At 43.7% G+C, this 14823-nt stretch overlaps 1 protein-coding gene across 2 annotated transcripts in view; it reads left to right on the forward strand.

Moving 5' to 3' along the window:
* Nucleotides 1–14823, forward strand: part of NSMF (NMDA receptor synaptonuclear signaling and neuronal migration factor) — a 37240-nt gene that overhangs the window by 5054 nt on the left and 17363 nt on the right. For both annotated transcript variants that reach the window (XM_061550563.1, XM_061550564.1), the window contains exons 4-8: nucleotides 817–892; nucleotides 1630–1698; nucleotides 4282–4334; nucleotides 5644–5742; nucleotides 8900–9024. In XM_061550563.1, the coding sequence (XP_061406547.1) occupies nucleotides 817–892; nucleotides 1630–1698; nucleotides 4282–4334; nucleotides 5644–5742; nucleotides 8900–9024 (422 nt within the window). The remainder of the gene's footprint in view (nucleotides 1–816; nucleotides 893–1629; nucleotides 1699–4281; nucleotides 4335–5643; nucleotides 5743–8899; nucleotides 9025–14823) is intronic.

Consider the following 14823-nt stretch of genomic DNA (forward strand, 5'->3'; position numbering starts at 1 on the left):
GATGTTGAGCATATTGTGAGATGTAATATTGTTTAATAATGTATACATTAATCTTTTATCATTTCAGTTATATACCAAGTTTAATTAAACCCCAGCGCTCGGGGCGGTGGACGTGTTGTTTGTAAGATGTTTTAAAGGACGTTTGGGTTCAGTCGCAAGAATCCCTGATCATGACTAAGCTCCCACTGGAGTATGACAGGCATAACAGCGAGCGAGGCTTGCTTTGGCCGGTACGATCGCTAAACTACACACGTGGAGTGCTTTCTTTCACTTCATTCTGAACGAGCAATTTGCAGGGCCACCTAAGGCAAGGTGTGTTACCGTAAATTTTTTCATTTTCTTTTTTTTCTGGTGACTTATAGTAGTAGGTTTTTACCCTTTCAACTGGTACAAAACTGACACCTGTATACAAGGCATCATGTTTGCAATAACCACAACACAAGCAGTCAAAATGCAAACAAAAAGAAACAACTCTGATGATGATAGCTTTTCTTAGAGCCTAATCTCTATTGGAGACTAGGCTCTAAGAAAAGCTGTCTCGGGTGTGGACCAATCAACTTCAAGGACAGTGCATATCATTATCATCATCAGAGTTGTTTCTTTTTGTTTGCATTTTGACTGCTTGTGTTGTGGTTATTGCAAACATGATGCCTTGTATACAGGTGTCAGTTTTTGTACCAGTTTAAAGGGTAAAAACCTACTACTATATTTTGCCACTGGTAAAGGAGATGTCTCATAGTACACGGTCACTTGTTGTGAGGATTGCTTGAAAATGGGGGGGTGGGGGCCCATCGTTTTTTGTCTCTCGCCTGACAGACGACATCGAGTGCCGGAGTTGGTTCCCCAGCGAGAGCATGCACATGCTGCACAGCACTGCGTCGACGCTGCAAGCGTACGTAGCACGCTGCCCCGACCGTCGTCCCGAACCTCGTGCTCCTTGGAATATTCCGGGGAAGGGGGGTGGGGGGGGGGGTCTCCTTCACCACTGGTGCTTGAAACTGGTCCTGACCTGTTATATTTTTTATATATTTTAAAAATAATAACCCTATAAACTAAAAGTCTTGACAAGTGCCATGTGACGATGAGCTGGGGTAGAATAGGCCAAGGTTGAGAGGTCTTCAAGGCCAACGTGGTAGATGCTTCATTCCTTTCGCCGACCTCTCAGCCGTTGCACATTTGCTGGGTTTAAAAATGTGCGTACAATCACGAGGCAACCGCATAATTATCAACGCATTAATCATCAGGCGACAGTAATAACTCCATATAAATGCATGCGTATTATTGAGTGAAGGATTTGTTTATATATATATTTTTAAAGAATCATTGTTTAAAGTAACTGAACATTTACAATTTTTTGCACGTTATACTTGCGTCATATTTTCTGCGATAAATAAATCTCGTGTGCAAAAACCCATTTGCATTTTAATAATGAGCATCTTGTAATTCTGTTTTCCTTTTTCTTTTGCACGAACACCGAACCACAGCATCGCGTAAGTACCCTCCATTAAATAACATTCCGCGTCATTACGTCGCATCTCAGGACTGTGCTTCATTTAAAATGCTCGACTTTTTTTTTTGCGCGTAAATAATTAATCGTGAATCGAGCGGCTGTGCTTTGCACGTCTGCAGTGCCTTCCGTGGATACGCGGAGCGGAAGAGACGCAAGCGGGAACTGGATCCTTCAGCGATGGTGCAGAGGTGAGCATTGCCTTTCCAGCGGCCGGAGAGAAAGGTCAATGGCCAGAGCCATTGATACCATCACACCTAGCCAACGCTTTCTACCCTCGGCCAGATCCCTACAGCTACGGCCCAGTACGGCCTGGTAGAGAAGGAGGCGTAATTAATAAAAAGTGTGCCGTACTTGGCCCTTCCCCCTCTCCAACCATTATATATACGGAGTGGTAGCTCTTGTAATCTCTCATTTACTTGATACAGCTGTCGTGGCTGTGACGGTTCCACCTGAAGACGGAAGCTTGTGTTGCCTCCGAAACGTCGTGATTTAAATTTTTTATTTTGTTTTACTTTTATTAATTTTAATGTTTTACCTACGTGACTTTACCGAAAAAACCTAAGAATATGAATCCTTGCAGTCACGAAAGCTTCAAATCTAGAATTAAGGAGGCGTAATTTAGGCACTGGCGATGAATGCCCGCCTGCTTGTGCTTCCGTAGTGTCATGGTTTACACCACTGGAATTGCAATCGAGAGGTTTCCAGGTATGACCTCTTGGCGCAGCAGTTGAAATGATGGGGCATTCCCCCCCCCGCCTCTGTCCACCCAAGCAAGTGGCAATGGGTTCACCACAGTCGATCGGCAGGTCATGTGTTGTGATGAAAAGTGTGGGTACTTCCACCCCTCCCAAGATGTCTGGCAAGTGTGGAAGATTAGGCCAAATGGCCCTCTAGAGAAGGTCTCGAGAGCTTGCCCTTCCATCAGCGGTGGTGCTTGCAAACAATTGCAGGGTTGCGCCTTTACCAACTTTTTATGAATACCTATATTGTATTTCCATTGACAGCGATGCAGAGTTTGAGACTAAACATCAGAAAATCTTGAAAACTTATGGGAGGCTTCCCTGAGTACAGAATTTAAATTTCAAGCGTACGTTTGAATTTATAGCCATTATGTTTGGTGGAAGACTTGGTAGTACATCAAACGGTGGGCAGGCAAAGTAGATTTGAATATTATTTTATCAGCCTTCATAGTGGCATTTATTTGTTCTGGCCGATGGGGTAGGCGCACAGGGTGACGGCGTTTTCTGGGAACACTTCCAAACACTTGCATCTCATGGGGAAGGCAGTTTGGTGGATTGAGAGGTGGATTAACCCAACGGCAGTTCTGGCACCGACTGCTTGCGGATTTGATTTCGCCTCTTCGCTGATCAGTAATGGAAGAATGCCAGCGCACTAGCACAGCTCGGCGCCGATTTTGCCCTTGTGATCTGATAAAGCCGCAGTCTCTGGGCACGGAAGTTCACAGGGCACGGCTCTGAGCACGCAGCTCCCGCCTCAGAACCCAGAGCGTCCTCTCACTTCCGATTCAGCGATAGTCACAGGGAAACTGTAATCGCAGCGAAGCGCCGTGAACATCAGCGTTCGCGATGAATGTGTTGGCCATTCGTGCCAATGCACATTGACGTGTGTTCCGTGCGTGCACGTGGAAGAACAGCCATGGAGGTGTGTGTGGGGCGGGGGCTGGCTTTTATTCTCGGTGTGTGCATGCACATGCGTGTGCCCCCCCCCCCTGCGGTTTTGTGAATGTGACTGTACGGAGCGTTGGCCTTGAGAATTTCCATTTTGGGTTGTAGCCGTGGTGGCAGGCCGACTTGTGAGGGGGGTCACGACCTCTCTGTAGAATCGTAAAACACCACACAGCTGTGGCAGAAGACAGCTGACTGTCTCGTTCGCCTGTGCTCGGAGCGTCTACCCATGTGAACATTGTTGTTGTTGTTGTTTTTGACATGTTAGGAGAGGCACTCTCTACCGACTAAATGTATTGACAGTTGTTCACATTTGAAAGTCTTAAATCCATCCTTGGGGTTATAGAAAATGTGGTAATGTTTCGTGATACAAAAGAAAAAAGCCACGGACATGGTTGAAGTGCTGGCACTTAAATAAATTCAAGTGTGTTGCGTTTTTGTGTGCGATTTAACGCGGGCACGTTGGTTCACACGCGTGTATGTGGTTCTTCGTGGATATTCCAACCGAACTCGGCTTAAATTTGAGAGTGGGCGTTGATTGGGCTGCACATCCGCTTCCAGTCTTTATCTAAAATGGGTATAAAGTGCCACCGCTTCTCCATTTTGTAGGAAGGGCTGGTTCTGCATTACAAAGTGGCTTCCCAAGTGAAATACGAACCTCTGGCCGACTGCCAACTGCGCACGCCTTCCCGTTGCATTGTACCATTCTTTCAGCTTCGCATTTTGAGTTCGGTGTTCACGACGGACGTTTTATAGCGAGCCGCGTCGCACAGCGCATTTCGCTCAAAATTTTTGAAAATCTGTGACTTTTCACGCAGTGCACAGAGAGACGTAACTGTAGCGTCTCAGAGCAGCGGGACACAGGTGCGTTTTATATTTTAACGAGGAGGCTCGCTTAATGAGCTGGTGCTTCCAGCTCACTCAACCGACGAGCGAGCGGAAAAAGTTGCCCACACGGGCACTTAACAGGAGCGCGATTTGACGTCGGATGCTGCCGCTTGTTAGTCGGGTAAATATTACCCTGTTAAAGCGACGTCTCTCATCAGGTAATGCATCTCACTCTCTCGCTCGCTCGTTCTCTCGCAGGAACTTCCACAAACATCTGCGGATGGTGGGACGGCACCGCGGGAGGGCTGCAGGCAAGTCACACGCTTCGCTGCCCCAATAAAGGGGAGCCATCGTGTCCACTACGAGCAAAGGACCGGTAGAAATGCGTAATGAGCGGCGGCCATCTGGCCCGCTGTGGCTCGATGGCGATGAATGTGTTGCACACTCGAAATGAAGGACGTGGACAGGTGCTCCGAATCGAGGGCAAACACATTTATTGTGCTCAATCTGTAAAATGCAACAGCACGTGTTGTCACACAGCAATTCTCAATCGGGTCGCCGTTAACCACGTGACTGGTGTACCAGTCTGGTTAATCAATAACCCTGCCAGCCACCCACAGGCCCAACTCAGTCATCGCATGCTGGTGTACACACGTGCATTCATGTACTGCACAGCACATAAGGACCTTCACAAAACCACACTTTACTACCTTGCTGCACGAGGAAATCATTAGAAGAGTGGTCCATTCCTAATGTGCCACAAACGTACTTGGTGGGTTTTCCAGAGACATGGTGCCACGTCAGGCTCCAGGCTACAAACATCCGTGCTCATAGGGCAGACTTTATATGATTACTACTACGCTTGTATTACCAAGGAAAGCCTCAATTGAGGAACCGTGACTGTCATGCAGGAGGGGCCTGCCAAGTCTTGTTTGCAGTATTTATATATTCCAGTTGAGTTATATGCGGGTAACTTTTGAAAAAAACGGTGACTACGCATTTTGCCGTGAGCCTGAGGTCAAGGATTTTGTTTGTAAGCGAAGTAAAACGTAGAGGTGCAGCCCTGCAATTGCTTGCTAATGCCACAGCCAGCGGCAAGGCCTTCACGAGTGTGCCTTCTGGAGAGACACCTCCAGATGGTATTTTTGTCTCCTCTTCCACATTGGGCCATTCGTCTTGGGAGAGCCGGGGGTACACACCCTTTACCATACCACGTGTGGCACAACGATCTACTAACTGCGGTGCACCATGGGATTTTTAGAACCTTGCTCATACTTAAAAATGCCGCACCGCGAGAGAGCGATCCGGTGACCTCTGGGTTGCAAGTCCAGTGCGCTCAACATTACAATGTACAAATACAAGGACGAAAAATACGTTTTACTATCGCTTGTCAGCATTTTTATGGCGTGGTGCAAAACTGCCAACACAAAAAGTTTTAGACGTAAAAAAACAGACCCAATACTTTTGTTGAAGTGGATTATACTTGCAACAGCGAAACTGTCAACTTGAATAAATGTGTACTCGTACAGTGTTATAAGTGCACGTTTGAATGCCACTTGTGCTCTTCGCCTCTTTACCAATAATTGACAGTCTGTCCAATGTTGGTTCCTGTCCGTTTAGTGTCCCTCGACCGTCAAGAAAGCAGAGAGTGTGGCCGGGCCCTGCCTCTGAGCGACGTGTCGCAGTCCAAGTCCGACCCAGTCCTCGATGCTCGATTCAGTGAGTGGCCTCGGCGACTGACGCGACCCCCACGTTCGTTGCCCTTTTGGCCCCGACGAAGGAAAATCCACACTGGTATCAAGTTTCAGTGAATGTCCCTTGATGCAGCAAATCTGGCTGTGACGGTCCCACCTGATGACAGAGACTTGTGTTGCCTCCGAAACGTCGTGATTTTTAAATTATTTTATTTTTATTAATTTTAATTTCATTTTTTACCTACGTGACTTTACCGAAAGAACTAAGAGTATGAATTCTTGCAATCACGAAAGCTTCAAATCGAGAATGAATGTCCCAAGTTTATTTAACTGGGTGACGGCTCAAGAGACTGTGATCATCTCATTTTCAAGAGTCGCCAAAATGACAAGAACAAATACGATGAAGTGAAGTAGTACAGAGGACAAAATAGAGCAAGAGTTACCCAATAGAAATCAACCGCAGGTAAAACAGCAAAAACTCATTATCCCTATATCAAAGGAAATTATATTGATTATCTAATTAAGTCTATTAATCAATGGAAATCAACCGCAGGTAAAACAAAAGAACTCATTATCTCTATATCAAAGGAAATGATATTGATTATCTAATTAAGTCTATTAATCAATAGAAATCAACCGCAGGTAAAACAACATAACTCATTATCTCTATATCAAAGGAAATTATATTGATTATCTAATGAAGTATATTAATCAAAGCTTCATCATACTGGACACGTTGAACAAGTTGAAATGAATTTGTTAATAACAGCAGAAGCTTTTTTTAAATTAAATTAACTTCTGGCTCATTTACGTGACTCTTCTAGTGGAAGTAATGTGGTAATGAAAGTGGGAAAAGTAAAATAATTAGATAGTATTTTACTTTGAGTGTTGCAATGTGAGGCTGTTTCATATCAAGCTCATGCGAAATAGATACATTTTAATTCGTGTATATTTCCCATTAATGTCAAGTTCACGGAGAGCTTTGTCTCGTAAATAAACTGTGGCACCTCGTGCAGTTATCACCAATTGCATTGTTTGTAGTCGCCTGAGAAAGGACTCTGTCAACTGTGACGTAACACCTCATATTCAACACGCTTGTCGTTTTTTAATCCCTTCCTCAGCAAGGATTTTCAGGTTGGGTTTGTAGAAAAAATTAGTGCGATGAAAATAGATCACAACATTATATTGTAAGCACTTTAAAAAAACACAGGGGGTGGGTGGGGGGGGCGAAGCCAAAGATATATTTTAAATATTTGGAAGAAGTCACTAATTTTAGCGCTCGTTAGCCTAACACGCGGGACACTGTGTGCTACGCCAAATAAATCTGCGCTGTCAAAGTTCTGCCAGTGAGCTTTGGATATGAGAAACAAAAGCAGCAGTCGGCATGAACAATGCCTTCTCATATTCTTAGGTTTTTTCGGTAAAATCACGAAGTATATATACGGTGTAGTATCTCTTGGAATTTCTCATTTACTTGATACAGCAAGTGTGCTGTGACGGTTCCACCTGAAGACGGAAGCTTGTGTTGCCTCCGAAACGTCGTGATTTTTATTTATTTTTATTTTATTTTACTTTTATTAATTTTAATTTTTATACTTAATTTGGAGCTTTCGTGACTGCAGGAATTATTCTTTGGTTCTTTCGGTAAAGTCACGTATAAAGATAAAATAATAAATTAAATTAAACACTAGCATACGACGTTTCGATTGCAACACAAGCAATCATCATCAGGTATAAATTAAATAGAAACACAAATCTAGTATAATTAGAAATGTAATGTAATACAACAGAGAGTCGGATAACATAACAGTCAACACCCTATCTGGTTGATTACGTTCTTCCTGAGAATGCTAAATTTGAGAGAGAGATTAAACACAGAACCAGAAACATAGACAGACATATAAGCAGACAGATATCACAGAGATACATAGAGAGAGAGCAAACATAGGCACAAAGAGAAACTACGCCTCTGTGTCGAGGCCTTAAATAGAGAGAGGGGGGACTTTACCGAAAAAACCTAAGAATATGAATCCTTGCAGTCACGAAAGCTTCAAATCTAGAATTAATGCCTTCTCAACAGCATCTTTGGAGGGGGCTTCTCAGTGTGTGCGTCCTCCCGTTCCCTCTGCACCGCGGGTGTTCACACTCGGCTCGTTGCATTCACCCCCCCCCCCACCACCAAGCCATCGAATGTAATTTCAGTTGAATTGCAATTTTTCCTTTGATTTCTACACACGTGCAAAACGGGTGCCCTGCACGGCCAAACGTAACCGCGAATGCTCGCGGGCTCTGCAAGCCGACGCGACGTCGCCACCACTGCGCAAAGTTCGCAGAATGCAGCCGGCCAGCTCAGAAGAGCCCCGAGTTTGTGGCGTTGTGATGTAGGCAGTGGAAAGACAACGAGAAGAGGCGCTCGGGGTGACACGGCAGCAGCATTAGGCTATGATGACAACACTTCGGCGGATGAATCCTAATGATTCTTAAACGGGAACACAGTTTGTCATTTTTCGATTTAAAGCTTTCGTGACTGCAGGGATTCATCTTCTTGGTTCTTTCGGTAAAGTCACGTAGAAGGGAAATAATAAAATAATAAAAATAAAAGACCTGGTCTTCACCTGAGGACGGCTGCTTGCGTTGTGGCCGAAACGTCGTGAGAATTATTTTATTATGTTTCATTTTTATTATTTTATTATTTCCCTTCTACGTGACTTTACCGAAAGAACCAAGAAGACAGTTTGTCATGTTGCCTTTCTACCGTCAAAATTAAAGATTGCACGGTCTCAGCTCCGTTTAGCTGGAAGCCATGGCAACAGGTCTGTGCAAAATGTGCACGAGAATTGTGATGGCATCTTGACGTGCAAAGCACGCCAAAATTCCATTTGTGTTTTTGCCGTACAAGACAGCCTCTTTTTTTATCCATAATAGAGGTTTATTTTTTTGGGTTAGATCGCATAAATATATAAATGTGTCGTTAAACCAGCCACCACCAGACTAAGCCAACTAGTAAGGTTTGTCACGTAAACAGAACGTGCCAATTCGTCACTAGTACAGCACACCGGTGTGTTGGAGAGCAAATCCACAACATTTACAATCTGAGTGCTGTTGTGTTTCACTGTTATGTTTCCGTCCTGCACGTATCCTCCCCAACTGAAATGCGGTGGTCGCGGAACCTCGTGTGTCAGGTCACGACATGCAGAGCGCCTACGAGAGGTTGCACAGGGAGCCCAACAGCGCCCGCTGGGAGGAGGAGAGGGAGATCGAGCTAGAATCTTGCAGCCGAACGGACTTCATCCCGCCTAAAGTTATGGTGAGTCTTAATTTTTTTTTAAATCCTTTATATTAAGTTCACTTGCTTGCTTGCTTGCGCGCTTACGACCGTGCAAATCTTTTGGTCGTTTTTTAACCCACTTCCCGTGATCCAATCGAGCTGACATTTTGCACACAGACTCGTTGTGCGTGACAATTTATTTTCGTGAAATTTTTTTTCCAAAATTTTTCACTTTTTAGGATTTTTTTTTTCATATTTAATTTCAAATACCAATGTGATAAAAATGAAACTCTTACTCAAGAAAAACAGAAATGAATAATGAAATAAAACCAATGCCACGCATATAAAGGATTTATAGTGAAAAACTTTGTTTTTACGGGTTAATTTTTTCCTGTTGTGATTCCAGTCGGTGTCTTCACGTTTACGTTTTTATTTCGTCGTTACCTCTGCGTTTGAGTTGACCATCGCGGAAAAGGGTGGTGCCACTTGCAGTGCGGAAAGTTGCGATAGATTATCCGTTGCGATTGATTTGGGTGGCGTGGTAGTGACGCGGTGATTCGCACACTGCACCGTGAAGCCGGCGACCTGAGTTTGATTCCCAACCCTGGATTAACATCAGTTGGCGAGTGATATTTTAAATGTTGTAAGGCATCATCCGACACCGATCCGCACTGACCACTTTGGTAAAGTATCCTCATCATCCAAAGTGCTATTACTGACATTTCATGGGTAGACCTTAAAATTGACGATGGACGATAATTTATCATGTTTACTTGGAGTATTTACAAAAGCTGATGTGTTGGTTCAAAATCAATCAATCATCACACACAGTCAGCAGTTGAAAGATGCAATACCAAACGATGGACAGCGGTTATCTTGTGGGTACAGACATAGGCTGTGTGTTCCAGGCTACCGACACCAGTTAAAGCTTTGCTGATAATAATAATAAAGCATTTAAAATCACGTCCACGTTTAACTCTTGTGATATTACTGCATCGAATGAAGTGATACAGCAATCACGTCACAAGAGTGTTCATTACCAAAACTTAATTGCTTTTTTATCGTGAACAAAGCTTCAAAGGCACGCAGGACGACAACCTGGAACATATAGCCCAGGGTAGGTATCAACAAATTAAGAAATGTTTGCCTTCCAGGTTACTACTTCCTTAACATGCCTATTGGTGCTAAGGAGGCCGATCAGGTGGATAGATTTTAGAGTATTACTTTTGTGGCGATGCAGATCGAAGTCGGCGTGTCTATTTCATTACCCAGTATGTTCGAAGACAGCACATAACGAGTTCCTCTTTTAAGAAAGGTTCTTTCCGTTACGTGGAGAATGTGTGATTGTTTAGAGACCCCAGGAACCATTTGGATACAATTAACTATTACAAATGAAGACAATCAACAAACCGCATGCTGCCTGCTTTTTCTTGTGTATGTAGTTATGTGTTTACAAATCCAATGCGGTCATGAATCTTTAAATATGATTCGATTTTCTCTGGCCTCCCTCCAGCCTCTGTGCCCCCTGTTAAGCATTGGAGAAGGTTCTCCTAAACATCAGGTCGTTGTGTATCTGTTAAAGGTCCTCCATGTACATTGCAGAAAAGTCCCAAGTCTGCCAAATGTGCTTGCTGCACCATCACATTTTAAATCGTACCACATCCCCCATTCACTGCCAATAGAGCGGTGAGGCTCTCATTCATTGTTAATGCTCCAGAGCACGGCCCGACATCCCTGTTTTCTGCTGTTGTGGAACAGCGGGTAATGGAATGAAAAGTATCTGTTTTCCATCTATCACTAGTCTGGCTGAATATAAGCATCATAGACAAAGATCCCCCGTATCTTTGACAGACTGTTGGGGCAAGTGCTGTTAGCGAGCACCTATGAAGGCCGGCATAGCACATGAGGGGTTGGGTGGTCAGCACCACACCCAGCCGCCTTTGTCTCCCTCGTGGCGATGTTTACACATCGTACCAGGTACTCATTTGAGGCTGAGTCGACCTCGGGGAGGCCCAGGACCAGTTCAGATAAATGTCAATGGTGTTGGCTATAAGCAGGAATTGAGCTTGGCTTGCCAGGCTCGTAGCGCAGCATGCTAACCCCTACACTACCACACACACGTATTGCCAGTTGAGTGCTAAGCAAGGAAAAACCTGGGATGTGTGTATAGGGCATACAGGTCATACTTTATTATAAAAAAAAGTTTGCTGGCCGGCTCGGACGGATGGTCACATCCTAAGGACTTACGCATGGCTTGTGTTTAATACATATGTATGGGTGTTCATATTCTTTGGTTCTTTCGGTAAAGTCACGTAGATAGGTTAAAAGAAAATAACAAAAAAAAACAAAAAACTACGACGCTTCAATCGCAACACAAGCGTTCGTCATCAGGAAGAAAAAAGAGATAAAAAAGAGAGACCGCTTGTGTTGCGATCGAAACGTCGTGGTTTTTTGTTATTTTCTTTGAACCTATCTACGTGACTTTACCAAAAGACCCAAAGAATAAGACAGTAATTTGTTAATGAAAAATATCCACGCGCTCGTACGTTTAACTATACTTGATAATGTAATCATATTTTGTGCAATTTTCTCCATTGCCTCAACTTGCCTATTCTAGTAGTTTTCCTTTCTGAGCATGAAAATTATTGTGAAACTTAATAGATTTGTAAAAAAAATTATGATCTCAAATATTCTGTCACTTTAAAATGCCTTGATGAGACTCAGGTCTTCATTGCAAGAGCGACAATGATTCCCATGTGCCAATGTGTTTACCTGCTCTCCTGGTTAAATCGAAGACTAGTGACTTAACCCACAAACTTTTACATGCTGTTTGCATGAATGTCTCGTGTTTATTTAATTATTATAAATAAGAAAATTATCATCAAAATCATCATCAAGTTATTTTCAACTCTGTTGCATTCAGATACTATACAAATTAAAGTGTAGCTGTACAATATATGGTAGTCATTATATAGTGTAGTGTATACCCAGTTACTTAATGTTAATAGCTCAGCTTATTGGAGAGTATATTGAGTACATTGATTATATTGATGTATTTTATGTTTAGTTTTTTCACATCGGTTTATTATATGGAAGTAGGGTAGTTGCAGTTTTTTAGCGTCAATATGCTAACTTCCTCTGTTGATATGTAAACTCCTTTGTCAAGGCGCTCTGTTCTTCCCACCCAGCTGAAAATACGCTGCCAAGCTTGGCGGTGTTCATTAGGACGCTGTTTTTCAGACAGCTCTGTTCTTCACCTGAGGACGGCTGCTTGCGTTGTGGACGAAACGTCGTGATAATTATATTTTATTATGTATTTTTATTTTATTTTATTATTTCCCTTCTACGTGACTTTACCGAAAGAACCAAGAAGATAGCTGTACACTGTAGTATTAAACATCGCATTCATTGTCACACGAGTGCAGGAGGAGGAGGAGAAGGAGAAAGCAAATGTATCCAGGGACAACTAAAACCCCCCCCCTCTTATTTTTGATTAATCCAGAACCATCAGACCACGCACGTTGGGGGGGAGATGGTGGTGGAGATTATTAAAGTCCTCCAGGCTACTAGATCTCTGGGCTGTGGTCAGCCCTTGAGCGTGCTCTAAATGAATTTTCGGCGTGCCAAAGGGTCATTAGTCTTCTTGGCAGGTTCATCCATTGTAATTAAATCCTTGGGATGGGTTCCGGGGCAAGTGGAAAGCGTTTTGTTTGTTTGCTTTGAAAAAAAAATGCTGTGTGCCCTTCTTGGCACGATGACGGGATTAATATTTTAGATGGATGCATTCCCGCTTAAGGTTACTTCAGCGCATTGTGGGTGAAGTGCGCACAAAAAAACTGAATACCTCTTTATCTTGAGAGTAATTAAACATACATCTAACATTCCTTAGGGCATTGTTTTTTGTGGTTATATCTAGCAGACACGTATTGAGACTTTTTTTTTTACTCATGATGAAGACCTGGGTCTTAAACACCCTCGCTCACAAGGGTCCTGCTTGTGTTGTGAAGTGGTCACGTGTGTAGTGCACGACTTCCGAGACACGTCGTGTCCAGAGCTTCTGGGCACAACACTGGCCGTTATACACAACGTATCTACATGGCGACACGTAGCCGACCCTTCTACACAACCCCATCGTCGGCGTCTTAACGACACAGCTGTCTGACTAGCGTAGCGACGATGACGATGAGAGCCGTGCAGAGGATCGGCCATGCGGCCGGACGACGAAGAGAGATGATGGCTAGCAGCGACGCAGCCAGGACCCAGGACACACAACAGCCCCGAACCTCTGGTTCCGTCCCCCTTATATACCTCCCGGTGTGGCCAAGCCCCGCCTCCGGCCACGCCTCCTTCCAGAACCTTCGAGCAGGTTCCCGGAACTTTCCGACTGACTCCGCCTTTAACCTTCACCCCAGATATGCCCCCCTGCTAGTTAGTCATTATATAACTTAGCCCTCCAGGTCGACAGGTGGAACCCTGTCATTACACATGCACTCATGAATGCCAGTACGTGCTAGAGTACTAGTGTACGTACTAGAGTACATACTGGCGTGTAGAACAATGGTGAGAGGGGTCGAGGGGCACCGAATCGGTTCAGATGAAATAAAAAATGCGCGTAGTTTAGTTTGAATGGCTTAGACAGCCAAGGGCACGTACTCACAAAATTGCATACACCAGGTAACGTGTATAGCTTTAGAACTACTAGTGCACACATCTGCATCAATTCTAATTGTTACAAAGATTGAAATAGTGTCTTACACTCCCTCGTGTTGATGAATGTATCAAAAATGTCCTGTACATCTTAAATCTGCTGACACATGTGGATTGGGTGTAGAATTACATACCTTTCTGTGCACAGCTTGGCACGCAAATATTGTTCCAGAATTTTTGTTTAATGGTCTATGAAAATCGGTGTTTATTTCTAATTTATGGGTACCTCTCCAGATTACCCACAATCCTGCTGAATCGAGTCCAGCTTAGAGAGGTTTTACTGTGTATATTATGCTGTTAATATTTGTGCGTGATATGCGCGTGTATTTACATAAACGAGAGTATATTTACTCAAAAATAGTGACGCAGGAGCCATGGCCTTGAAGCAACAACAAAAGATTTGTTGAATAATGTTTCTCTTCACATTTATTGTTACTATTGAACTGGGAAGCAATTAAAATCCACACAGAAGCTTTTGTTTTTTTTATTGAACTCATATTGTGACCTTCGAAGGTGTGTTCCCCATTCACTCGCATTCCAGGGCGAGTGAGTTCAGATATTTCACGTGTTGGATCGTAAATCTTACAATTAGGCAATATTGAACCGTAAAGAATGGGCAGATATTGCAGTGGCTTTGAGTACAATGCTAATAAACGTTTACACATTTGACGAGGTGGACTATCTTCACAATTGAACAACTATGGGCCTTGCACCAAACCTTTGCTGAATTCGGGGCAATTATTTCAAATTCATTTTCAGTTTACAGGTTTTCTATGAAGGTCTCATCCATGCAACTTCTAGTGAATGCGTACCTTGCTGAGCCAGGCTACATCATCATCATTATCATCTGCAGTGTTCACAGCTCTCAGTCCTCTATTCAGTCTGCTCAGAGGACAATCATCCTCCACCTCAACATTCATCAGTCTGCACATGTCTACATTTACAGTTTGGGCTTTCCCAGATTACTCATCTGGCTACGCGATGACCTTGTTCGGTGTGAAAATTGTTCACCGGAGCCCACGCCACGGCAAAGTTGCTGGTTGAAACCTGGCTGAATGGTGGTGGTGTGGTGTCTGACGAGAAAATGGTTTGTTAATCTTCTTGGTTCTTTCGGTAAAGTCACGTAGAATG

Source organism: Lethenteron reissneri, chromosome 12 (genome assembly GCF_015708825.2).
Source record: "Lethenteron reissneri isolate LAM-NWPU_2019-01 chromosome 12, ASM1570882v1, whole genome shotgun sequence".
In the NCBI taxonomy this organism is placed as follows: Eukaryota; Metazoa; Chordata; class Hyperoartia; order Petromyzontiformes; family Petromyzontidae; genus Lethenteron; species Lethenteron reissneri.